A 26,225-nucleotide genomic window follows, 5' to 3' on the forward strand; every position below is an offset into this window, starting at 1 on the left:
GCAGCTACCTCACTCTGCCTAATGGTAGGGCCGCCCCTAGGCACAGGGAGCAATTGCCCCGGGCCTCACATATGCGGGGAGCCTTACACATGGAGGGGGCCACATCAACATTGGCATTGCTACATTGTTTCCAACTCTTTTCTTTCAGAATCCCACTAACTTGAGCTCTATAAACTAATTGGGGGGGGGGAATCGCAAACTCTACTGTTGGTGGCGTCCTTTTGTCATGACAGTATCAGCAAGATGGTCGCATCTGCAGGCAGTACTAAAAGCAGCACCCAGCACAACCATAACCAGACATACACTATGAAGTCCTCAACGCAGTACCTACAAGCACCAGTGTGCCCACCGAGCCCTACCAGAGGGCTCTTCATTTGAGGGCCTCTCAAAGGAACATTCTGCCCCAGGCTTCTCAGTGTCCTAAAAAGGCCCTGAATCCACCCTTCAACAAGATCCCAGGATGGCATGTCTGTGTGTGTGTGTGTGTGTGTGCACGGCCAAATTTTTGTAGTCTTTCTTCATCAGCAGCTGCCTCAACAGAACTCCCCCATCCATTCCCTCTTTAAACACCCCCACAAGTCCCAAAAGTAGCTTGCAGTTTATGGGTACAGAAACAGTTTAAAGTGCTGTATATAAAATGCCCTTTTGCGGGGGGGGGGGGAGCTGGTTTTCTTCCTCCCTTGCCATAACGCAGGGGCAGGGAACGTAGGCCCTCCAGATGCTGTTGGACTACAACTCCCATCAATCCCAGTAATCATAATCAATGGCGAGGGATGATGGGACTTGCATTCCAACATGTTCCCCACTCCTACTGTACTAGGTGCTCTGCAGATTTTCCAAGTTTACATTTAAGTCTGGATATATAAAGGTCAATTCTTAAAACTATTTTACATGTTGAAGTCACCACAAGTAGGGTGTTTTTTTTTCCTCCCTGAAGATTTTAACACAGTAAAGCAGTCTTTGAGCCTTTCTACATGAGGCATTTATTGGGTGCTCACTCACAGTACTTTCTGGGTGCTTTACATGATGTCATTGTCCTCCAGGGCCTCTCCCATTCTTTGCAAGCAAGGATTCTAGCATTTGGGCTTTTTTTCTAACGAGGAAAATCTGGTATTTCCTTGAATGGTGGCATGAAACCCTGGTGTATTCACACAATTCTTCTATACCACAGTGCCACCTAGTGGTTGTATAATTTTGCACAGTTTCTTGCTCATCGGTGCACTTGTTCATAGAATCATAGAATAGTAGGGTTGGAAGGGGCCTACAAGGCCATCGAGTCCAACCCCCTGCTCAATGCAGGAATCCAAGTCAAAGCATCCCTGACAAATGGCTGTCCAGCCTCGTCTTGAAGGCCTCCAGTGTGGGAGAAAATTGTTATGTTCATCTGTTATGAACAGATTGTTGTCTGTTCATAACAGATGCCTGAGTGTAGGTTGCACTTATAGTCATAATAACCTTCTGCACATCCATTGTAATATGTGAAACAGATACACGCTGATCTTAACGTCAAGCATTTGCTGAGCAGATGAGGTCAGCTGCTACGGGGATGGCATAGTGGGAGATACGTTGCCAGTTTGCACATGCTCACTTGCGTTGCCCTAGCCCAGGGGTGGAGGGCTGAGGCCTGGGGGCCAAATCCAGACCTCCTGGGGTCCCCAGAAGATGCACCCTTTTCCCCTGGCATCACCCCCTTTCCCTCAACCACCAACCGTTTGGTGGTTTTCTGAATTCTGTGCAGCTTTTCCCTCATTCCATAAGGTTGAACCACCTCTCCTTAGTTACTGGCAGTAAGAGGTTTAAGTAACAATATGATGGCATTTTCTGGACTCACCCTCTTTGCCTTTGCTCCCACTCACCCTGGGAACGCAGCCCCTGAGAGCTCCTCCAAAATGGAATTTGGCCCTTGGGCTGAAAGAGATTACCCACCCCTAGCGCAAAGCATTCCTGGATAGGGAGCAAGCCAGCAGTTCATTGAGAAGCGGAGGCTGTGGTTAAGAATCCCCTGTCATATTCTACAACATCCTTATAGCCAAATAGGCAAACTACTGTGTGTACACAAACTCAAGGAATGCATGCATTGTAACGCAGTGTCTAAAGCCAACGTCAGTTGCATTCTGGCTCATATCACTGTACAATGAATTCAGTAAGCCATCAAACAGATGCATGCAGGACCATTCCTAAAGCTGGTTCACCATGCCATAAGTGAACTCACAATGACTTCAACAAGTAAAAAAAAAATAGTGGTATGAATCCACAAACTGACCTGAAGGACCGAGAGCCCATAGCGAGAACGGTGATCAGAAGCTACAACTCTCTTGACTTAGGGTCAGTGTCACCTAGGTGGACATACCAGTAGAGGCCCAGGATGAGCTAGGCTACACTGAAGGCCCTTGCAGACGGAAGATTTCCCAGGTGTCTGTTGCCATTGATTTGGCACACCTAACATTGACAGGGAGTGATGCTGTTCCCCTCTGATTATCCTTATTACCCAAACAGCAGGGGGTTGGCAGGGTCAATCCAACTGGCACCGTCCAAAAGGAGGGAGTGTTACACAAAGCCTATATGATTTTGCATCTCCCTTTGGTGGGTTCTGCTTCTCTTATTTCCAGTTTAGTGCTAAACAGAGGGTGGGCAATGTGTGGTTCACCAGATGTTTTGGCCTACAACTCCCATCAGCCCTAGCCAGCATAGCCAATGATGGGGGATTCCCCCCCCCCCGCTCTGAATGGTACAACCAGCAGTGTGGCAAGCTGCCTGCAAGCACCCTGAAAGGGTCGGACTGTAGCTTAGTGGTACAGCTCGCACAAGGTCCCAGGTTCAATCCCCAACATCTCCAGTTGAAGGATCTCCTTTAATGGGGGGAAATCTCTGCCAATCAAAATAGACAGTACTGAGCTGGATGGACCAATGGCTTGATTCAGTATAAGGCATATTCATAAGTCCATCTGTTGGCAGTGGTGTGGAAAAAATATAATGATACCAGGAGAATTCCTACATCCTACATCACACAGTTGACTATGTCTCTTTCCACTTCCACAGTACATGAAGAATGATAGGCAAACTAACAAATATGATGGCTGGCCAGAAGTTCTGGAAATGGAGGGCTGCATCCCTAAGAAGCTGGACTAGCAAAGAGCTCCATTCAGAGCAACGGCCACCTGCAGCCTCAGCTAATGGACTTTGCCTGGATGTGGCTGGGGGTGAGGTAGGGGCGCAAGCTGTGAATTTGAATTGATTCAGCCTCCAGGCTTATAAAGAGTTGAACATAAAGTGCAAGCTGCCACGCTGCTTTCGGATGAGATTACAAAAATAAGGGCTGGCTGTAGCACATGGACCATAAGATTTCAATGCCCTGCCCTATGATATTAATAATGGGTTCTATGGAGGTGATGAAGCAGGATCAGTAGAAGGCCTGTTGCTTTCAGCTTGTCTACCACTTTTGGAAGTGCTGTGATCAGGTGGGTAGCCGGAACCTACAAAGAGCAAGAGCTTTGTGAAGAGCTGAAGGTGCACATAATATACATAGAGAAAGCCGTCTGAGCTGTGAGTCCTCTCTTTATATTAACACCTGTCTCTAGCATAGCAGCAAATCTAGTGTTGATAGGTCTGTCTTTCCCCCTCCCTACTCACTTCTCTGGTCACCACAGGGCCAGCCAGGTACAGAGAAGAATTTCGTTCAGTTCGCATTTTGGTATGAACTTACCAAGTTCTGACTTCCCAACTCAATATGCGAACTGGAATGCAGTTATCTTTCGATATTCACAAAAGAATGCACACAAAAATGCATACATTAAGAGAAAGTGCGCACAAAAAATGCTTATGTGTATTGCCCTGGCCATGGGCTTTGAAGTCTTAGGTTAGAGGTGCCAAGATAGTGATAAATCAGACCCAGGTGTACTTACACAGAGCACTTTATGGAGTACAATCAGCACACAGGCCTACCCAATGGTTGGATCAGATGGCTTCTCTGAAACCAGAGCCATGAGGTACAATGGGTTTTATACCATACATGTTAACAGTGAGGCAGCATAACAGCAGCAAGCGCCCCCTAGCATTCATTCCCAGCATAGGCTAGAAGGGTTTGGTTCTCAGCACAGCCACCTGCAGCTTGGCATAAACAAACGTTGACATCTTGATATCGACCTTTTGACTCATCTCAACATGCTCAGAGGCCTACTAGCAAAAGAATTGCACCAATAATGAACTTAAGCAACCATTATGGATCTCTAGGCCCCTCTAACTCTACAGGTGACTTGGTTACGCTCCTGGGGCCAATACATTACGTTAGGGGAAAGTATGCACAAACATGTGTAACTGCTTGCAACAAATTTGTATATTAGAGCAAAGTTAAGACTGCTTGCAAAAAATGTGTATATTAGGCCAAAGTTCATACAAAAATATGTATATTAGGAAAAATGTGTACGAAAATGCATTAACATTTCATGTGGTCTTTTTGTTAAAACAACAAAAAAAAGTTGTAACCCAGTGCAGAAAGTGGACAGAATTAGCTGAAGGTTGGAAAAATGGAAAACTGGCAGATTTGTTGTCCATCCCAAGTGCCAGCACACTGCCCACAGAGGTAGATGCCGGGCCCACAGAGCCCGGACAGGGCCCACAACTGATACCTGCCCTGGGGCCCTCTTTAAAAGTGGTGCACCAATCAGTGTTAGGCAGGTGCCATTTTATTTTCCCACAGTGCTCTGGAGCAATGCTACATCAGGTCCAGTGTGGGAAATTTAAATGGCAGCTGCCCATACCCAGTGATGGGAGTGCTGCTGCTGCCACCAAGCCCACCAGGGGGCACTTTGCCAAAAGCCCGCTCACATGTGGAGCCGGCCCTGCCACTCCCACCTACACCTTCTTTGGCTCAGAAACAAAGCCGCACCCCACAGCTTGAGCCAGGAGGTGGCTGCACAGCTTCCGTCCTGGTCACCCTGGGTGCTTCGTTTCATAGCCAGGGGAGAAGGAATAAGCGATGGCAGCAGTGCTGACAGTGAAGGTGAGTGAGCGGGAAGGGAAAAGATTGACATCAGCCTTCAGTTCACTGTTATGTTATACTGTCAGACATGAAATATATATTTTAAACTGGAGCTCAAAGTTCATAGCACTGTTTAGAGCTCTAAAAGTGCGTACATCCCACTTCTAGCTGCCACGTAGTTCCAGCACTGCAGCACTTATCTGGGTCTAGTTTCCTTTGGAAGGAGGTCACTGGTGGCTTATTGGTGTTTTGTGGTATTTTTATTTATTTACAAATATACAGGTTGAGCCTAGGTGGAAGGACAGAATTAAACACTCCAGTAGACAGCCCAGGTCCACTGTTCCCACATTAGATGTCTCGGGTAGGGATGGGTGAGGGGGTGGGGAGGTTCAGTTCAGTTTGGATAAGAGTTTACCAAAATTCACAAAGTTCTCCATATTGGGGACAAAAAACCCTTAAGACTAAAGTGATCTGAATATGAGATAAACCGAAACTGACAGGTTTGTCCATCCAGGCCCAGGGCTTTGGGCACTTTGCTCTAAAAAGTCTGGGCATGACTCCTTGCATATTCAACCATGTTAGTGCTGAATCAGGGTAGCCACCTCTTCTTATGACAGGCTCCTCATCTTTAACAGGTACATGGCAGGCAGGTGCAATGTGGTCCTCTCCACGCTGGGAATAGCTGTGGCTATTGAATTTGGCTAGTGAAGGAGGGTGAGAATTTCATTTTTGTTTGTTTTGATAAGAATGTACCAAAATTTGCAAAGTTCTTCATATTCAGGAGAGAAAGAACATGAGATTTTAAAAATTCAAATGTGGGAGAAAGGACAACTGAAAGATTTGTCCATCCTTACCCTAGGGAGACAGCCAGCACCCCGAACGCTACTACTGCGTACAGAGTCCGAAAGCTTGGCTATCAGTCTGCCTCTGTCTGGCTCAAAACTGCAGTCGCTCTTTTTTGTTTCTTTCATACACACATTTTGCCCCCTCCCTCAGGTAGTGGGGAATAAACATGAGTCATCTTGCCCATCACCTGTGCCTTCTTGGACCATCTTAGTTCCCATGAAAATGCATCACCTGAATTCACCTAACAAAGGAATGTGCTCAACCAGAACTGTCCAACCAGTCTGACTTCAGCAATCGTGCTCTTTTTCATACCCCAGTCTTACAATCATGGAACCATAGAGTCAGAAGATCCCTTGGAGATCATCTAGTCCAACCCCCTGTTCACAACGATATTATGTGTGACTTCAGCCTTAACAAGGTTTTTTTTCTTGTTCCGTTAAATCAATCTGAAGGTTGGTGTTTGTCTTTTTAAGGTCAGTCTTTTTTGTTATTGTAATTTTACTGATTTTTAAATTTCTTTCAGATGCATGTTCTATTATACATTCCTCTGCTAAAATGGTGTATTATTTTCTCTGACTACATTTGTATTTCTGGTTCTACTAGTATTTCTGATTCTAACAAACATGCATTTAGCACAAGCCTGCAAAATGTGTGCCCAATACTGAATGACAAATATTCCTATGCTCTACACCAGGGGTGGGCAGAAAGTAGATCTCCCAACATTTTGGACTTTAACTCCTGGCATTCCTGACCATTGTCTATGCTAGCAAGGGCTTCTGGGAGTTGAAGTCCAAAACATCCAGAGATCTACCATCTGCCCACCCTTGCTCTACACAATACAAAGATTCTCGGTGTACAATGTAAATAATTCAATAATCCACAGTTTTACCTTCTAACCATTAGGTGGAAATCTTCCCTTATGAAGTAAGGAGCAGAACAAATGTTAGACCATTTGTCATAAGCAGATAGAAACAATTCTTCTCTGTACTTAAATCACTGGGCATCTTATTCAGACTTATGTAGCCCATTTAGAATTAAACAGTTTAATTTACCATTCATTTAAATGGAAAATAATTAAGCATATGGTTTACTCTCCCACTGAAATCAATTAGACCTATCTACCTTTCTATTTATATAAATATTTATGTTCCACTTTCGGGCCCCATATGATATTTTGGACCCCAGTGCTATTTTTATTTCATTTTATTATTTATTATAGAAATGCCTATACTGCCCTTCAACAGACATTTTCAAGGCAGTTTACATAAAAGGAAATTAAAACACACACACGCAATTAAAATGCAGGTAAAACAAATAAAAATAATCATGAAACACAAAGGAAGGAATCTTAACAACCAGATAAAAATAATCAGCAGGGCTAAAAGTAGAATGGCCACTTATGAATCACCAAAAGAGGACAAATTTGCATAAAATTTTCATATGCTGATTTATACATATCGGTGCAAATTTAGACATGATTATTATAATTTAAATAGAAATACAGTACATTTCACCATAGTGTGGAAGATTATGACCAGGTGCCTGCCTCTTCAGTCTGCTGTTCAGATGCTAACTGGCGAATGATGGGCAACAGTTCTTATGGTCCTTTACCTGTAAAGCAGAATTGGGCAAGGCAGCCCTTTAAACACAGGATGGTCCTCTGGCAGTCTTTCAAATAAAGGACTGTCTTCTGTAAAAGAGGGCACATGGGCATCCCAGCTAAAAGACTTGGGAAAAGAAAAATATCTTTGCCTGGAGCCAAAAGGACAGCAAAGTACATGGCAGGCAGACCTCTCTGGGGAGAGCTTCCCATGTTCCTATTAGCTGCCATAGGAAGGCCTCTTCCACAAAATGGGTGTCATTGGCCACAGGCAAGTATCTGTCACAGCAAAAAGAGACAGTTTACTTTTTTAAAAAAACTGAAAAGCAATGATAAAGGTAACTGAAAGGTGAAATAACTGAAGTAATGAAGATCCATACTTTTTAATCTATATATTTAATAAATTTATATTCCACTTACCATATTTAAAAACATCTTTAAGCAGTTGAAGAACTAACCGAATAATCTTTTAGTGGACCAATAAGGTTGTCAGGTGGAAGAAATCTTGATGAGAATTTAGGGGCAATCTCTAAGGCAGTGGTATGGAACCGAAAAGGGGCAGGCCATATGATATCAGGTGGGTGTGACCATGCCCCTGCTGTCAGTGGCCGTGGCCACGCCCACCTGTCATCATTTGCTCCCTGGCCAAAGTGCTGCAGAGTGGATCTACCACTCGGTGCTTGGACCAGGAACCAGGCTTCATGGCACATGGGCTTTCCCTATCAGCTGTTATCTCCAGTCTGTGTTTGGAGATAACAGTGGGGATTCTTCTCCCCTTATCCTCCACAACCCCTTTAGGGGAAGGGTGAGGGCTTATGAAGGAGGTGTGGCTTGCAGTGCAGAGGGATTGGGGCCCATGGAGGGGGCACAGGCCTCTGTGTGCTGGATGCAGAGCCTCCACAGTTGGAGGTTCTGCACCCCTACTCCAAGGAAAGCGAAATGTCCATTCCAGAAGACTTCAGTGTCATTGGAGGCTGAGTTCAGAGGGGATATCTGGATTTACTGCTGTAAAGCTGATGACATCATACTTTTTTTAGCCATGAGCAATATCTCACTCTGAATTTCTTCGATGAAGCGTGTAATATAATCAATATTTGCAGTGCTTTTTCTATGAGCATATCCTACCCGCATTACAGAGTTAAACTGGTTAAGTCATTTCCTCTCACTGGGAGCTCAGGGAACGCCTATAGAGAGGTGTTAGGGATCACTACTAGCAGAATTCTCAGCACTTTACCCAACCACAATTCCCAGGGTTTGGGGAGGGAAGACAAATGGTGCAAAACTGCGGATATAAGTTGGTTTTGTAGATAAAGGGTGGTTCCAAAGTAGGCCTTTGTTGCACTGTCATCCTGCCTCATTCACGGAATTTCACAGCGAATCCAGACGATGCTGTCTTCTACTCATAAGCCTCCCTTACCAGAAAACATCCATTAAGGAGGAAAAGATGGAATAGCTGCACAATGCCTTTTGATTCATAGCACTAGGAGCCCCCCATCTGGAACCACCCCATGATGCCAGAGGGCTCCCAGGACACCTTACAAAATACCTCTAAAGTGGGCCACTGTTGTTATCTCATATTACCGATGTATCTCACATTACAGTCTACAAAAGAGTGGCTTTTTTAAGGTCACATGAGCGCTTGAAATTACAGTGTGAAGCAAAAAGTGTACAGGCCCCTTATATTTTGTGATCCCCCCCGCCTACTGTTTTTGAAGGCTCTGGGGGAAGGGCAGTCACAGGGGAAGGCTTGTGAATTTCATTCAAGGCCCTTCCTATATTTTCCTCCATAATTTGAGCACTGGATTATGGTTATGGCAGAGATCCAGCTCACACTCACAGCACATGCTTTCAACCATTACACCATGCTAGCTACTACCATACAGCCGGAGGCTATTAATTCAGCCAGGCTGCAATCCGATAGCCACTTACCTAGAAGTAAGCCCCATTGAATTCAAGAGAACCCAGTGGGTCAGCTAGGTACTTTTAGGCCCTGGACTTCATGGTTGGGGGGGGGGGAGATGGGCATCTGTATTACTCCAGTTGTGACCCATACAACCCGCATTTCTCTTTGTCTCCACCCAACCACCATTCCAAGCTTTACAACTGCTTCTACATTCCTGATGTTAGAACAGTAACAACAAAACTTGCCAGACCTGATTTACAAATATATATATATATATATATACACATACATACATACACACACAGCGCTTGTATAGTTTTGGATTTTAAGCTCACTTAAATCACAGCACCATCATGATGAAAGGAATACATTGGAGTTTGGTTCTGCTGCCCTGATCACCGGCTGTTCTCCGCTGGTCATGGGGGCTGAGGGCTACAGAGCCCTGGATTTGGGCCCCAAAGTCCAGCCCTGGTTGCACCACTGAGGGGACCTACATCTGAGTATATGTGCATACGATTGCACGGTTCAAGTAATATATATAAAACCCCATACAGCAGAGACCTGAGTCTATCCTCTCAGGCTAATGTGCTGTGTGGCTGTGGCTTGCTGCCTTCACATTATGCAATTCCATGGCTTACACTCCTTCTCTGTAGGCAGCAGCAAGTATCGGGGGGGGGGGGGTGAGTCCAGAAATCGCCTGGCTGTCTGATCTCATCAAACAAGCTGGACCACAACTCATGCTTGGTCAGCAGTAACCCACCGCCTTTTTTCTCCAGAAGTGGGTCTCAATGTGTGTCTTCTTTCCCAGGTTCTTTTGCCAAAGCTGCACTGAGGTGAGTGTGTGTGTGTGTGTGTGAGAGAGAGAGAGACAGAGACAGAGAGAGAGAGAGAGGATGGCATATATCCCCAAGCAAGGAAGAGTGGCACTGCTGGGGTCCAACTGTGCCGCGTAGGTTGAATTCCTTCTCAGATCGGCTCTGTGTTCTGTGACATCTTGCAGTGTCAAGTTTGATTACTCTAATCTTCAACAGGCTTTCACAATAAGGAACTCCGCTTAGAAGCTGGGCACCAACAGCATGAAAGCTGCCTTTGTGTGTAGCCCAGGCAGTGTACAAGCCGGTTGTTAGGTGTGTGTGGAGAGAGAGAGAGAGAGAGAGAGAGAGAGAGAGATGAATTCTTTACATGCCAGGATAAGCTGTCAAGGGAAAATTTTTCTGCTCATCACCTTGAAGATCTTGCTGCTGCTTTTCTGCCCCACTTACTCTTTGAGTAAATGGGTATGCAAGGAGCAGCACATCAGCACCCGCTCCAGCACTGGATGCAGGATGTGTCTGGCCACAAATAGTGGCATGCACAGCGTGGTAGGACAGTAAGGATCCACCAAAGGGCCAGTACTGTGCGTGTCTCTCTCTCTGTCTCTCACATGCACACATGTACTACAAAACCATCCAGGAGGGTAAATACAAATCGCTGCTGGGGACGACACTGAACTCCTAAAATCATGGGAGCAGCTCATGGGAAAAAGGTAATGATTTTATGGTTTGTATCTGTACTTTGGATGGGATGGCGCTGCCTAGCTAGCGGTAACTGGGATTAACCACTTGAGACGGATCTGCTGGGTATGGCATGACTAAGAAGCAACCACCATATGGACTCTTGTCTCAAATGTCATATGAATAGAAACCTTCTGCCTAATCAGACGTATAAACTAACCATCTCTTGGGGAGCAGGAGAGAGTTTTACAAAGTCAAGGAATAGAGAAGGATGTAGCAACTGGAACACTGCAAGTATTTGGGGTGAGTGTTGAAAAGGTGATTCCTGGAGTGATTCCAATGAAAGCCTACATTGGCCTCCCCCAACCTGGTGCCCTCCAGATGTGTCAAACTACAATTCCCATCATCACTCTGCCAGGCTGAGGCATGATGGGAGTTGTAGTCCAACACATCTGGAGGGCGCCGGGTTGGGGAAGGCTGGTCTGCACAATTAATTTGTTGCTGTTGTTCAGTCGTTAAGTCGTGTCCGACTCTTCGTGACCCCATGGACCATAGCACGCCAGGCCTTCCTGTCCTCCGCTCTCTCCCAGAGTGTGCTCAAGTTCATATTCATTGCATTGGTGATGCTATCTCGCCGTCTCATCCTCTGCCGTCCCCTTCTCCTTTTGCCTTCAATCTTTCCCAGCATCAGGGTCTTTTCCAGGGAGTTTTCGCATTAGCTGGCCAAAATAATTGAGCTTCAGCTTCAGTATCTGTCCTTCCAATGAGCACTCAGGGTTGATTTCCTTTAGGATTGACTGATTTGACCTCCTTGCAGTCCAGCGGACTCGTAAGAGTCTTCTACAGCACCACAGTTCAAAAGCATCAGTTCTTCGGCGCTCAGCCTTCCTTATAGTCCAGCTCTCACAGCCATACGTTGCTACTGGGAAAACCATAGCTTTGATTATACGAATCTTTGTCGGCAAGACGATGTCTCTGCTTCTTACTATGCTGTCTAGGTTGGCCACAGCTTTCCTCCCAAGGAGCAAGCGTCTTTTAATTTCATGGCTGCAGTCACCGTCTGTGGTGATCTTGGAGCCCAAGAAAATCAAATTTGTCACTGCTTCCTTTTCTTCTCCTTCTATATGCCAGGAAGTGATGGGGCCAGATGCCATGATCTTAGTTTTTTTTAATGCTGAGTGTCAAACCAGCTTTTGCACTCTCCACTTTCACCCTCAACAGAGTCTCTTTAGATCCTCTTCGCTTTCTGCCATTAGGGCTGTATCGTCTACGTATCTGAGGTTGTTGATAATTCTCCTGGCAATCTTAATTCCAACCTGTGATTCATCTAACCCGGCGTTTCTCATGATCTACTCTGCATATAAATTGAATAAGCAGGGCGAAAATATACAGCCTTGTCGTACTCCTTTCCCAATTTTGAACCAATCGGTTGTTCCATGTCCGGTTCTTACTGTTGCTTCTTGACCCTCATACAAGTTTCTCAGGAGACAGGTAAGGTGGTCTGGTACTCCCATCTCTTTAAGAATTCACCAGAGTTTGTTGTGATCCACACAATCAAAGGCTTTAGCGTAGTCAATGAAGCAGAAATAGACATTTTTCTGGAATTCTCTTGTTTTCTCCATGATCCAGCGACTGTTGGCGATTTGATCTCTAGTTCCTCTGCCTCTTCGAAAACCAGCTTGTACTTCCGGTAGTTCTCGGTTCACATGCTGCTGAAGCCTAGCTTGTAGGATTTTGAGCATCACCTTGCTGGCATGTGAAATGAGCGCAATTGTATGGTAGTTTGAACACTCTTTGGCATTGCCCTTCTTTGGAATTGGAATGTAAACTGACCTTTTCCAGTCTTGTGGCCACTGTTGAGTGTTCCAAATTTGTTGGCATATTGAGTGCAGCACTTTAACAGCATCATCTTTTAGGATCTTAAATAGCTCAGCTGGAATACTGTCATCTCCGCTAGCTTTGTTGTTAGTTATGCTTCCGAAGGCCCACTTGACTTCACCCTCTAGGATGTCCGGCTCAAGTTAAGTGACCACACTATCATGGCTATCAGGGACGTTAAGATCTTTCCTGTATAGTTCTTCTGTGTATTCTTTCCACCTCTTCTTAATCTCATCTGCTTCTGTTAGGTCCCTTCCTTCTTTGTCCTTTATCATGCCCGTCTTTGCACAAAACATTCCCTTGAGATCTCCAATTTTCTTGAAGAGATCTCTAATCTTTCCCATTCTATTGTTTTCCTCGATTTCTTTACATTGTTCATTTAAGAAGGCTTTCTTGTCTCTCCTTGCTGTTCTCTGGAAATCTGCTTTTAGTTGGGAATATCTTCCCCTTTCTCCTTCGCTTTTCGCTTCCCTTCTTTCCTCAGCTACTTGTAAAGCCTCATCAGACAGACACTTTGCTGTCTTGTATTTCTTTTTCTTTGGGATGGATTGAGTTGCTGCCTCCCGAACAATGTTACGGACCTCTGTCCATAGTTCCTCAGGCACTCTGTCTATCAGGTCTAATCCCTTAAATCTATTCCTCACCTCCACTGTATATTCATAAGGGATATGATTTAGGTCATACCTGAATGGTTTAGTGGTTTTCCCTATGTTCTTCAATTTAAGCTGAAATTTTGCAAGAAGCAGCTCATGATCTGAGCCACAGTCAGCTCCAGGTCTTTTCTTTACTGACTGTATAGAGCTTCTCCATCTTTGGCTGCAAAGGACATAAGCAATCTGATTTCGATATTGACCATCTGGTGATGTCCATGTGTAGAGTCGCCTCTTGTGCTGTCGGAAAAGAGTGTTTGCTATGATCAGCGTGTTCTCTTGGTAAAACTCTATTAGCCTTTGCCCCACTTCATTTTGTACACCAAGGCCATGCTTGCCTGTTATCCTGGTTATTTCTTGACTTCCTACTTTAGCATTCCAATCCCCTATGATGAAGAGGACATATTTTTTTGGTGTTAGTTCTAGAAGGTGTTGTAGGTCTTCATAGAACCGACCAACCTCAGCTTCTTCAGCCTCAGTGGTTGGGGCATAGACTTGAATTACTGTGATGTTGAATAGTTTGCCTTGGATTCGTACTGAAATCGTTCTATCATTTTTGAGATTGTACCCCAGTACTGCTTTTCCCACCCTTTTGTTGACTATGAGTGCTACTCCATTTCTTCTAAGGGATTCTTGCCCACAGTAGTAGATATAATGGTCACCTGAATTAAATTCGCCCAAGCTTGTCCATTTTAGTTCGCTGACTCCCAAGATGTCGATGTTCAGTCTTGCCTTCTCATGTTTGACCACCTCCAGCCTACCTTGATTCATTGATCTGATCATTGATCAGGTTCCTAAACAATATTGTTCTTTATAGCATCGGACTTTCTTTTCACCACCAGACACATCCACAGCTGAGTGTCCTTTCAGCTTTGGCCCAGCCGCTTCACTCTTTCTGGCGCTACTTGGAAATACCCTCTGCTCTTCCCCAGTAGTATATTGGACACCTTCCGACCTGAGGGGCTCATCTTCCGGCATCATATCTTTTAGCCTTGTGATACGTTTCATGGCGTTTTCTTGGCAAGAATACTGGAGTGGGTTGCCATTTCCTTCTCCAGTGGACCACATTTTGTCAGAACTCTCCACCATGACCTGTCCGTCTTGGGTGACCCTGCACGGCATAGCTTATGGCTTCACTGAGTTATGCAAGCCCCTTCACCACAACAAGGCAGTGATCCATGAAGGGGGCACAATTAATACTTTCATCCAAATAAGTCACCCCCAAAACAGACTTGCAAGTCATTTCATGAATTGCAGCTCTCCAGGATTTTAGCCTCATAGGATTTTCTGTGCTTAGGTTTGGTAAAAAGAAATGGGAATGAATTTGAGGGCAGGGGGAAATTTTCAACTCAGCCACCTCAAGTTGACATGTGCATTCACTTCCAAACATTTTCAATTATGATTTATATTTCTGATTAATTTAATACCACATTTTCTGCCAATGCACCTGCAGTTTCAAACAATGTCTATTGCACTATTCAAAAGGGGAAAGGGATGGGGAGGAAAGAGGAAAATAAGCAAAAATCAGGTTCCATAGCCACTGAAGAAGGCTGTTCTCAGAGAGAAAAAGCCAAACAGCATTTGGTCCCATGCAGGGACCGAACTTTGTGGTCTCACTACTTCCTCTGCTATAGCCTATGGCTACTGGTGGAGAGAGTTTGGGAGGGGAGGAGCCACAAAGCACTTTGTCCTGGGGAGAGTTTCCACCAGTGATTTACTCTGAGCTGGCTACATTTTGAGGTTGTTGGGGATACATGATGTCATGGCCATCCAGCAGCCACCCCAGAGCTTATCGCAGAAAAACTGGATGTCGTGAGACTGCTTGAAGTCCAATTATTTTCTTTAAGTCAGGTTCTCAGTGGTATAGCTGTTGTGTGCCCCAACCCCCACATTTAGCTCAGGTATGCTAGCCCTGCCCAGGGGTGTGCCTTTCACCCTGACCTCCGTCAAGGGGTGTTTCCTGTCCCTGTGTTTTCCAGCACAAATCAATTAGTGTCTACTCAGAAGTAACTCCCATTGTGGTCAATGAGGCTTGTTCCCAAAATGCGCACCAAGATTCCCATGAATCGAAATTACGCATTTAGAGAGCCTTAATGTGAGCACATAGACTTATACGCAAAAAGCGCTGTGAATCACCCATAGACTCTAGTTTACAGAGCTATTTTATGAATAACTCTATGGGCAAGCGCTGCCAATCGCCTTTTTAAAAAAAAAACGTGTCCATCGGCACAGAGATGAACAGGCCCGGGTAAGTTACGGGCTGCCCATCGAGCACAGAGGGGGCACTCAACTGCAGCCCGGAGGGCCAGCGAGTGGGGGAAAGCTCGGGGGCGCCTGGAGAACCTGAGCTGGGATGTGTTCTCATATCCCTAGCTAGAACACTGTGTTCCAGAAAGGGTTATTTAAGGAAGTAAGTGTGTGTGTGTGTGTGACAGAGAGAGAGAGAAGGAGATCGTTCCTGTCGCCACTGTGTTTCCCAGCACAAACCAATTAGTGTCTCCTCAGAAGTAACTCCCATTATGGTCAATGAGACTTGTCCCCTGAATGTGCGGGAGCCTCTCTTATTCTCAAAGGAGAAAGGAGGAGAGCCTGGGGGGGGCTCTCTTATTGGTTGAGCACCCCCTGCCTGTCAGATGTCATTCACTCCATCCCCACCCCCGCCCGGAAATATGTTATGTGAAGCAACTTTTACTGGTGTGATACACTTGCTCGTGGAGCCCTGCGTGGAGCAAAGCCAGCTCCTTGAAAAATCTGGGTAAGCCACGATTGGCTTCTCCTTCCGTCTCCTTCCGTTTTCATGGAGACACCCCCCTGGCCAAGCAGTGGTGCAGTGGAGCCAGTAATCGCAGAGCTGAAGTGCCCGGACTTTTTTTAATTAGCAGGAACAATTGTCATCTGCCACCCCCACCCCCATCAGACACTCCGGTTCCCTTTGAGCTTTGCTGCAACCCTCACAATAGCTGGGAGCAGGGGGTGGATTTTCCCAGCAACAGTATATTGCTGTGAGCTATCCCTGTTGTAAGGCAAAGTATTTTGGGATGGCCTGGTCTTGAATGGGCAATGAAGACCCATTGGCTTTACAAGGGACCTGCTCCTGGTGAAGATGAAAAGTGCTAGAACTGGTTTGTTGATATGGATCAATACAGCTGCCTGAATTTTTGGACTCTCCCTGGGGGCATAGCTACAGGGAGTGTCATGATGAGAACCTGTCTTCCAAATTTACCACTACACCATAGCAGCCAAGCCAGTGGAGGGGGCCTTGCTAACCCACCTCTCCTTCTGAGTAATGTTACATACTCCCCACTTCTCCAAGCTGTGCCTGGAGCACCTCCACTTGGATTTCGGTTTCCTTTGGTGGAGAGAGCACTGGACTCAAAGCCATTGCCTGATTCAGCCATCCTCTTGTCTCTGGCCACAATAAGTTAAAACTGTGGACTCAGTCAGAAGATCACAAAGATGACTGCAATTGTCCAAGATTAACAAAAGGCCATTCGGTACATTAGACGGGGCCAGCTCTACTAATAGGCAGAGTCAGGCATTCACCTCAGGCGGCAGATGCCAGGATGTGGCAGCAAAGTGTTGGAGGAGAGAGTTGTGTGCCACACAGCCTGCCCTGTGCCCTCTGAGGTAGCATGCTGTCTTCTGGTGTAGTGCACAATGGTGTCCCATCACCAATGTTGGAGAAAGATTCAACTAGTCCCATCAGCTTTTGTACATGGAATGGGAAGGGCACCACCTTGTTCTTCACCTCAGGCAGCAGAATGACTTGGGTCAGCCCTGACATGAGACCAGGGACTGTTGTCAAATCCCCTTGCACACCATTCTGCACTCCCCTCCTCCTAGTTTTCCCTCTATCATCCTTTTTTGCCTGACCTCTCTTGTGTCACTGTTGGCTCTTCTCTGGTATCACAACAGACCTGCGCTGCCCAGGGAGTTCTAGCTAGCCCTTCCAAAGTAAACTGCTCTGATGTCAGAGCGGCATACCTGCCTTGACCCAAGAAACATATGGCTTTTGGAAGGGGGATGCTTTCATACCCCCAAATCTGCATTCTGAGGTCTCTGGGTTTCTGGTGCATAGATGTTGCCCCTGCTGCTGTGGCCCACCTTTCACATTATGCACTGCAGCACAGAATAGCCTTGGATCAGCCCTAGAAAGTTGGGAAGGTGTTGCAAAGATAGGAATGAGTGATAATAACAAATGACGCATTCCTGAGCGGCCACAGAAACCAAGGGTTTCGGTATGTTCTGCTTTCTGAACATCTTGCCGTTAAACCACAACGTCGGAAGCTGCCTTATGCCAGGTCAGACTTTTGGTCAACCTGGCCCAGGATTGTCTATTCCAAATGGCAGTGTCTCTCCAGGTTCTCAAGAAGAGGCCATCTTTCCCGTACCCTGCTCCGTTTCCCTTTCCAACAGGAGACGCTGAGGACTGAACCTGGGGCTTTCTCCTGGCAAAGGATGTGCTCTGCCATGGAGCTACAGCCCCTCACCTCCCTGTTGCATGTCAGATTGGCCCCTCCAATCCTGCAAAGAGCCTTGTGGCACCTTAAAGACAGATTTATTGTAGCGTAATAAGCTTGAGGTGGATTTCATCCCATGAAAGCTTGTGCCACAATTAATCTTCTAGCCTTTCGAGAACTGCAAGCCTCTTGTTGTTTTACAGTAGCTGGCTAACATAGCTACTTCTCTGGAAGTTCTTCCAGTTATGGTCTCTCCATTTAAACAAATTTTGTTCTTGTTCTTTATCTTCATTCAGCCTCTCTCCTTTTTATTTTGAGTCGGGGTGGGGGGAAGCAATTTTAAACAAAAACCTATTAGGTTGACCTGTCATTCTCCTGATCTGACCTCATCACATTGTCTGGTGCCTTGCATCTTTGTTCATATTTTTGCCTGTCGGGGACTTGAAGGACCTTTGCATACTATAAGTGCATCGACTGCATTAGCCCTTCTGTGTGGAAAACTGCGTGGAGCACCCCTGCCACTGGGAATATTTGTGCTACCTTTTCAGCTGTTTGCTTTTTACATTTATATCTTTCCTCCAAGGAGCCCAAGGTGACGTACCTGATCCTCCTCCTCTCCATTTTATCCTCACAGCAACCCTGTGAGGTAGGTTAAGCTGAGAGTTAGTGAGTAACCCAAAGTCACCCAGTGAGGTTTAGGGCTTAAATGGGCAGATGTTCACTCCTGCACGGGAGGGGGGGTGCACAGCTTCCAAATAATTTTTAGAAGCCCTCAGCAAGAGGTCTGCAAGGCGGTGGAGCATCCCTGCTGAAACAGGGAGGAGATATCCTTGCCAGCGTGTAAAACACAATGCATGCACAAACACTTCCTACAAAGCAGGGGTGCTGAACCTCTCTCCGTGTTGCCTACTTGTTCCCTGGCTCTCTGCCTGCCAAGCAAGCAAGGGGTAGCAAGGATGGGAAAAAGGATGAGGAGCCAGCACAGCTCACTGAGTGAGGAGGAACCCATTCACAGTCCCTTGCTGGACGGTCCTCCAAAGCCTGGAGCTGGCACTGGTGGTCCTGAGCACTTATATGTCTGGAGGAGGTGTCTGGAGGAGGTGATCCTCCAGACATCCTGGCCCCAGATCACTTGGAACTTTAAAAGTCAAAGCCAACCCTTTGAACTGCGCCCAGAAACAAGCAGGTAACCAATGCAATGGAAGAATGCCAAGAGCTGCATGCTCTGTGCAGTAAACTCCCGTGAAAAGCCTGCACTTTGGACTAACTGCAATTTCCGATCCCTTTTCAAAGGCAGCGAACACATACCACAGCCCAGTCTGGCCAGCCACATTTCTCTCTCTCTCTCTCTCTCTCTCTCTAGATCAGGGGTGCAGAAGTCAGGGACCAAATCCTCACCTCACAGTGTCCCAATCTGGATCTCTGCGGTCCCCCAGAAGGCCCTGCTGCTTCCCCTGCTCCCCTTTCCCCTGCCCACCCATCATTTTGTGGTTTCATGGCTTTGTGCAGTTTTTCCCAATTCTAAAGGCGGAAATGCCTCTCCTAAGGCTTAGTTTCTGGCAGTCAAAGCCTTAAGCTGAAACATGTTGGTATTTTGGCACCACCCCTTTTTACTTTGGCCCCGCCCACCACTGGAATGAGGTCCCCAAAAGCTTTTCTGAAATAGAATTCCCCCCTTGGGCTGAAAGAGGTTCTGCTCCCCTGCTTTAGATGAAGTAATCTCTGTGTTATTTTCTCTGAATTAAACGATGTCTAATTTCTTCTGTTTCTTTTCACTTCTAGAACATTCTATCCCTTTTATCATCTTTGTTTTAAAAATTGGTCACTTACTAGATAGAGAAAAAGAGAAATAAAGCCCACTGTCCAAGAAATGAAATGTGTCATCCCAACTACTAGACTGCATGTTCCTTATTTGAGGGGTGGGGGGAGCAAAAGCAGACAAGAGAGCAGTGTTTGTGAGCAGCAAAACAGAGGGCAGCTTTATAGCCCTACAGGGAAAAGGCTTCTTTTCATCCAAAGGAGCAGACTAAGGGGAACCCTTGACGTTTCCATGGGATTAGCATGTAATGCCAGCCACTAAGACAGCTTGGTCATGTGTTTTTGCCAGAGCGTTAGGGCCTGGCATTACTACAAAAAGAGAAAGGAAAGAGATGCCATTGCTAAAGACAGCCATTCACAGGCCTTGCTTTCAACTTGCTTCATGCATCTCTCTTCTGGGAGGCAAAGGATGACAAGTGAAAAAGACCCCTCCCCCAAAATTGGGATGGGAAGGTGGGCTCGTAATTGATTTTCAGCATGTGCAGGGGATCAGATTGTCTGCTGCTGAGCATCTGGCACGATGGAAATATTATTTCTGCAGCATAGCAACCGGCAGGGCCAGCCCCACAGCTGGGTGACCTGGGCAGCTGCCCAGACCCATTAGGCCATCAAGGGGCCCACTCCAGCCATGCTGCCAGCCAGAGGGAGAGTTCCGTTTTGTTCTTTTCTCTAGAATCCTAATTACAGGTCGAGAGAGGCACTTGGAACTTGAGAGCTCTGGGCGGCATTGGAGAGTTTCTAAACCGATCGTTTCTAAAGCCTGCCGAAGTAGATTGTTTCTAAAGCCTGCTACCATTGGCCCCTCAGGGTGACATGGATGTCAACAGAGGGGGCAGAGCTAGCACTCTCATCCCTGTGCCCCCTCATGCGATTCTAAACATGTGATTAAAACATCCCAATAGGGCTAGAATTTAGAGGTGGAAGCAATTGCGAAAGGGAACAGGAAGTCATGGGGCAGCGGCAAGAAGTGTCAAGGTGGAGCTAGTCCCTTACAGCAGCTGGCTAATATGACCACAGCTAGAGCTCAGTAAAATATCTTCTCTTTTACTGTTGAGACTGTTAATCGGCTGTTAATCCACTGTGGCTGCTTTTGGTTTTGCCACAGAATTGAGATCTGAGCAGTAGATGAACAGCGTTTCCTTTCCTGCTTTTCCAATACATAACCTCTAGGAGGCACTGTGATATAGTGGAATAGCGCAAATACACAACTGAAAAAGCAGTTTCTTTCACTTTCACAATTAAATGCCGCATTTTCCCTGCTCTTAAAACCTTGCCGAAAGTGCTTGTTGGATTCAGAAGCAAAACTGGAGGGTCAAGTTGTTGTCTAAAGAAACCATAAACAACTGTGAGAAGAGAATGATGAGGGCATGATAAATGTCTCATCTAGAAAAACCCTGAGAGCCTGCATGTGTTTTATGTCAGCCTCCCCCAACTGAGTGCCCTCCAGATGTGTTGGACTGGAACTCCCAGCATCCCCTAGCCAGCATGACAAGCTGGGGGATGTTGGGAGTTGCCATCCAATATATCTAGAGGTTGCCAGGTTGGGGGAGGCTTTTTTATTTTCACAAAACCCAGCTCACATGGTGAGCAAGGCCCTGAAGCAGCAACATGTATTTGAGTCAAGACCACAACAGTGGCAGGATGGATGCTAATTGTAAATATGCCCCTTTATCTAATCAATATTGAGCTCTGCCAAGGCAGGAAAGGAGATGAGCATTTTCTTCACTATGGAATACTCTTAAATAATTAGATCACAATAGGGGGTGTTTCCACCAGCAATTTACTCTGAGCCAGCTGTGTGTTGAGGTTGTTAGGGATAGATGATGTCATGGCCATCCAGCAGCCATCCTGGAGCTTATTGGGGGAAAACCAGATTTCCTGAGACTGCTTAAAGTCCGACTCTTTTCCTCAAGCTGGGTTCTCCCCAGTATAGTTGCTGTGTGTCCCAACCCCCACATTGACATCAGGTATGCTAGCCCTGCCCAGGGGTGTGCCTTTCACCATGACCCTGGTCAAGGGGTCCTATCTCCCATCCCTGTGATTCTCAGAACAAACCAATTAATGTCTACTCAGAAGTAACATTGTGCCAATGAGGCTTCCCTCTCAGTTCTGCACATTGGAAGTAATTAACTCCCCCCCCCCCGGTTACAGCGATCAAGCGCAGCAACGGGCTACAAAGGAGTGTTTCCTCCCATTGTGCTGAATAGGGCTTGCCCTCTTAATGCCCACAGAATTTACACAGATCCCCCACAATTGACATGGCACACTTTAAAGCCCAATCCCTAAGTGCGGTGAAGTGCGATCCGATTCTCCTTTGTTTGGTTTATTGCCTTAGGAAGAACGTACTTCAACCCTTGGTTATAGAGATCCTGTAGGATAAAATGGAGGCTGGTTTCTGTCTTTGTGTTTACTGCTCTCTTTCCCAGCACAAGCATATGTGTGTCTACTTGGAAGTAACTCCCATTGTGCTCAATCAGGCTTGCTCCTAAAATGCAGGTGCATCTGGACTTTCAGGGGAATGGAGAAAGGGGGGAGGGGGGAAGGCTCTCTCATCGGTTCAACAGCCCCTGCCGGTCAGGTGATGTTCACTACAACTCCCACCCCCACCAGGAAGTATGTTCTGTGAAGCAATTTTTACTGCTCTGGAGAACCTGCTCGTGGAGCTCTGGAAGGCCAATTCCATTTTTACAAAATCCGGTACTCCTGCAATAGCTTCTCCTTCCGTTGTCATGGAAACATGGCCCCAGGCTGCAGGAGCGTATATAGCTTAATGGTTAATCTGGCCCAGCTGATTAAAAAATCTACCAGTTAGGAAGCCCAGCGATGTGAAGTAGGAGAAGCATATATGTGGAGCATATTAAACCCAGGCTTACAAGAAGAAGAAGAGAAGAGTGGTAGTAGTGGGAGACTCCTTGCTGCGTGGGATCAAGACCCAAGTATGTCGCGAAGACCCATGGACTCGCCAGGTATGTTGTCTCCCGGGAGGATGGATTAGAGGCGTGACTGAAAGGTTGCCTGCACTCATAAAGCCCACTGACAGGTATCCCTTTCTTCTCATCCATGTGGGAACAAATGATACCGCCAAGCGGAGCTACGAAGAGATCACGTCAGACTTTGAAGCTTTGGGAAGGAAACTCAAGAACTTTGGAAGTTAGAAGAGGACTAGAAAGTAGTTAGAAGAGGGCTAGAAAGGGAAAGAAAAATACTCCGGGTGAATGACCAGCTACAAAGGTGGTGCCAACGAGAGAGATTTGGATTCTGGGACCACGGGCTATACTTCCTGGTAGATGGGCTGTTGGCAAGGGACGGGTTGCACCTCACAGAGGATGGGAAGAATGTGTTTGGCCACAGCATGAAGAACTTCATCAGGAGGGCTTTAAACTGAATCCTACAGGGAAGGGAGATGTAAAGTTGGGGGTAACAATGGACGAAGGCTCATGAACCGCAACGGAGAGAACAGCTCTAATAGCGCCCAGTGATAGTCTTCAGAAACATGTAGGAATAAAGCCAGATTATGAAGCACATGGTCTTCCGTGTCTATATACTAATGCCCAGAGTATGGGAAACAAACAGAACAAACTTGAACTCTTTATACAAGAGGGAAATTATGACTTGATAGGTATAACGGAGATTCGGTGGGATGATTCTCATGACTGGAATACAGCAATTGAAGGATATAACTTGTTCAAAAAGAAGAGGAGGAACAGAAAGGGAGGTGGGGTTGCATGGTATGTGAAAAATACATATCTCTGCACAGAAATACAGGAGGATGAGCTTGGTAGCCCCAACGAGAGCATCTGGATCAAATTAAATGAAGCAAAGAATAAAAGGAACCTGGTGGTCAGAGTCTACTACCAGCCACCCAACCAAGGAGAAGACGAGGATGAAACTTTTGAAAAGCAAATAGCCAATGTTTTATGGAAGCATGATGTAGTAGTAATGGGGGACTTCAATTTCCCCAATATTTGTTGGGAGACAAATTCTGCAAAACATGGCCCCTCCAGGAAATTCCTGACTTGTGTGGTGGATAACTTCCTCCTACAGAAAGTAGAGGAAGGAACTAGAGGATCAACTATCCTTGACTTGATCCTAACCAACAGAGATGACTTAGTGGATAAAGTAGCAGTTACAGGAACTCTGGGGGAAAGCGACCATGTTGTACTTGAGTTCTTGGTTCTAAGGGAAGCAAAAGCCGAGTGTAGTCAAACGTGTACCCTGGATTTTAGGAAAGCTGATTTTAATAAACCCAGAACAATGATCAGTAAGGTCCCATGGCAAGCGATTCTAACGAGAAAAGGAGTCCAAGATGGGTGGGAGCTTTTAAAAAAGGAAATTTTCAAGGCACAATTACAAACAATTCCAACAAGAACAAAGGTGGAAGACAACAGAAGAAGCCAGTGTGGCTTCACAAAAAGCTTAGCAATGACCTGAAAACAAAAAAGGACACATACAGGAAGTGGAAAGGAGGCCAAGCAACAAAGGAAGAGTACAGGCAGGTAGCACAGAATTGCAGGGATGGCATCAGGAAGGCTAAAGCTGAGAACAAGCTGAGGTTAGCAAGTGATGCTAAAAGCAAAAAAAAAAAAAACCTTTCTTCAGCTATGTGCATAGTAAAAGGCAGAGGAAAGAAATGGTGGTTCAGCTATTAAATAAGGATGGCAAAATGATAACAGATGACAAAGAAAAGGCAGAGGTGGTCAATTCCTACTTTGGCTCAGTCTTCTCCCAAAAGAGGGTCTATGACCCCCCTGGCAAAGGCGAAGTACAGGCTGAAGGGGCAGGATTGCAGCTTGAGATCAATAGGCATATGGTCAAGGAACACTTAATTACTTTGAATGAGTTCAAATCTCCAGGGCCAGATGAACTGCAGAAGAACTCTCAGAACCACTGTCTATTCTCTTTGAGAAATCATGGAGGACAGGTGAAGTGTCAGATGACTGGAGGAGGGCTAATGTTGTCCCTATCTTCAAAAAGGGTAAAAAGGAGTTACCTGGGAACTACAGACCAGTCAGTCTGACATCAATCCCTGGGAAAATTCTGGAGCAGATGATAATGCAATCCATCTGGAAGCACCTTGAAAACAATGCAGTGATTACTCAAAGCCAACATGGATTTGTCAAGAACAAATCCTGCCAGACTAATCTGATCTCATTTTTTGATCAAGTAACCTCCCTTGTGGACCGTGGGAATGCTGTAGACATAATACACCTCGGTTTCAGCAAAGCTTTCGACAAAGTGCCCCATGATATCCTGATGAGCAAACTAGCTCAAAGTGGGCTAGATGAAACAACGATCCGGTGGATCCACAGTTGGCTACAGAATCGGACTCAAAGAGTGCTTATCAATGGGACCTTCTCAAACTGGGGAGAGGTAACGAGTGAGGTACCGCAGGGCTCAGTCCTGGGCCCAGTGCTCTTCAACATTTTTATGAATGACTTGGAGGAGGAGGTGCAGGGAATGCTGATCAAATTTGCAGATGACACCAAATTGGGCAGGATAGCTGATACTTTGGAAGACAGAAACAAAATTCAAAGTGATCTTGATAGACTGGAGTGCTGGGCAGAAAACAACAGAATGAAATTTAATAGGGATAAATGCCAAGTTCTGCACCTAGGAAAAAGAAACCAAATGTACAGTTACAAGATGGGGCAACAACACTACAAGCGAGAAGGATCTTGGAATTGTTGTCGATCACAAGCTGAATATGAGCCAACAATGGGATGTGGCTGCAAAAAAGGCAAATGCCATTTTGGGCTGCATTCATAGAAGCATAGCTTCCAAATCCCAGTAAGTACTAGTTCCCCTCTACTCAGCACTGGTTAGGCCTCATCTGGAGTACTGTGTCCAGTTCTGGGCAACACACTTTAAGAAGGATGCAGACAAACTGGAGAGGGTTCAGAGGAGGGCAACAAAGATGATCAGGGGACTGGAAACAAAGCCCTATGAAGAGAGACTGAAATAACTGGGCATGTTTAGCCTTGAGAAGAGAAGACTGAGGGAAGATATGATAGCCCTCTTCAAGTACTTGAAAGGCTGTTACAGAGAGAAAGGCCAGGATCTCTTCTTGATCATCCCAGAGTGCAGGACATAGAATAATGGGCTCAAGTGACAGGAAGCCAGATTCCGGCTGAACATCAGGAACAACTTCCTGACTGTTAGAGCAATACGACAATGGAACCAATTACCTAGGGAGGTTGTGGGCTCTCCCACACTGGAGGCCTTCAAGACGAGGCTGGGTAGCCATCTCTGACTTGGATTCCTGCGCTGAACAAGGGGTTGGACTCGATGGCCTTGTAGGCCCCTTCCAACCCTACTATTCTATGATTCTGTATTCCTAAGCTCATTGTTCAGGAGATAAACGCGCTGGCAGGCCCACGATGGTTCAGAGTGATCACTTGAGCACATGCAGAATTACCTGATTAGTTCTTCACTGGACTGCTGCTTTGCAGCCTGTGCTTATATGAGTGGAGCCAGCTATGGCTGAGTTAATTTCACAGATCCTAGGAAGCTGCCTGATACAGACTTAGGCCATTTGATCCGGCTAGCTCAGCAATGGCTCCACTGACTGGCAGCGGCTCTCCGGGATTTCAGACAGGCGA

General features: G+C 46.1%; 2 protein-coding genes across 9 annotated transcripts in view; both read left to right on the forward strand.

Annotated features, from left to right (window-relative positions):
• Nucleotides 1–6,467, forward strand: part of FAM3D (FAM3 metabolism regulating signaling molecule D) — a 39,824-nt gene extending 33,357 nt beyond the window's left edge. For 4 of the 5 annotated variants that reach the window (XM_084840510.1, XM_084840513.1, XM_084840509.1 and 1 more), the window contains exon 10: nt 3,040–6,467. In XM_084840510.1, coding sequence (XP_084696636.1) covers nt 3,040–3,129 — 90 coding nt within the window. In that variant the 3' untranslated portion in view covers nt 3,130–6,467. The remainder of the gene's footprint in view (nt 1–3,039) is intronic. The other variant, XM_084840508.1, reaches the window with a different exon arrangement.
• Nucleotides 6,468–9,935: 3,468 nt separating this feature from the next.
• The window catches only part of FAM107A (family with sequence similarity 107 member A), a 100,989-nt gene continuing 84,699 nt past the window's right edge, over nt 9,936–26,225 (forward strand). For 3 of the 4 annotated variants that reach the window (XM_084840516.1, XM_084840515.1, XM_084840517.1), the window contains exon 1: nt 10,256–10,852. In XM_084840516.1, the coding sequence (XP_084696642.1) occupies nt 10,829–10,852 (24 nt within the window). In that variant the 5' untranslated portion in view covers nt 10,256–10,828. Of the gene's footprint in view, nt 10,161–10,255; nt 10,853–26,225 lie in introns of those variants that run through there. The other variant, XM_084840514.1, reaches the window with a different exon arrangement.

The sequence above is a fragment of the Heloderma suspectum genome, chromosome 2, assembly GCF_057233095.1.
Source record: "Heloderma suspectum isolate Gila_16-S chromosome 2, 16-S_ref, whole genome shotgun sequence".
Lineage (NCBI taxonomy): Eukaryota > Metazoa > Chordata > Lepidosauria > Squamata > Helodermatidae > Heloderma > Heloderma suspectum.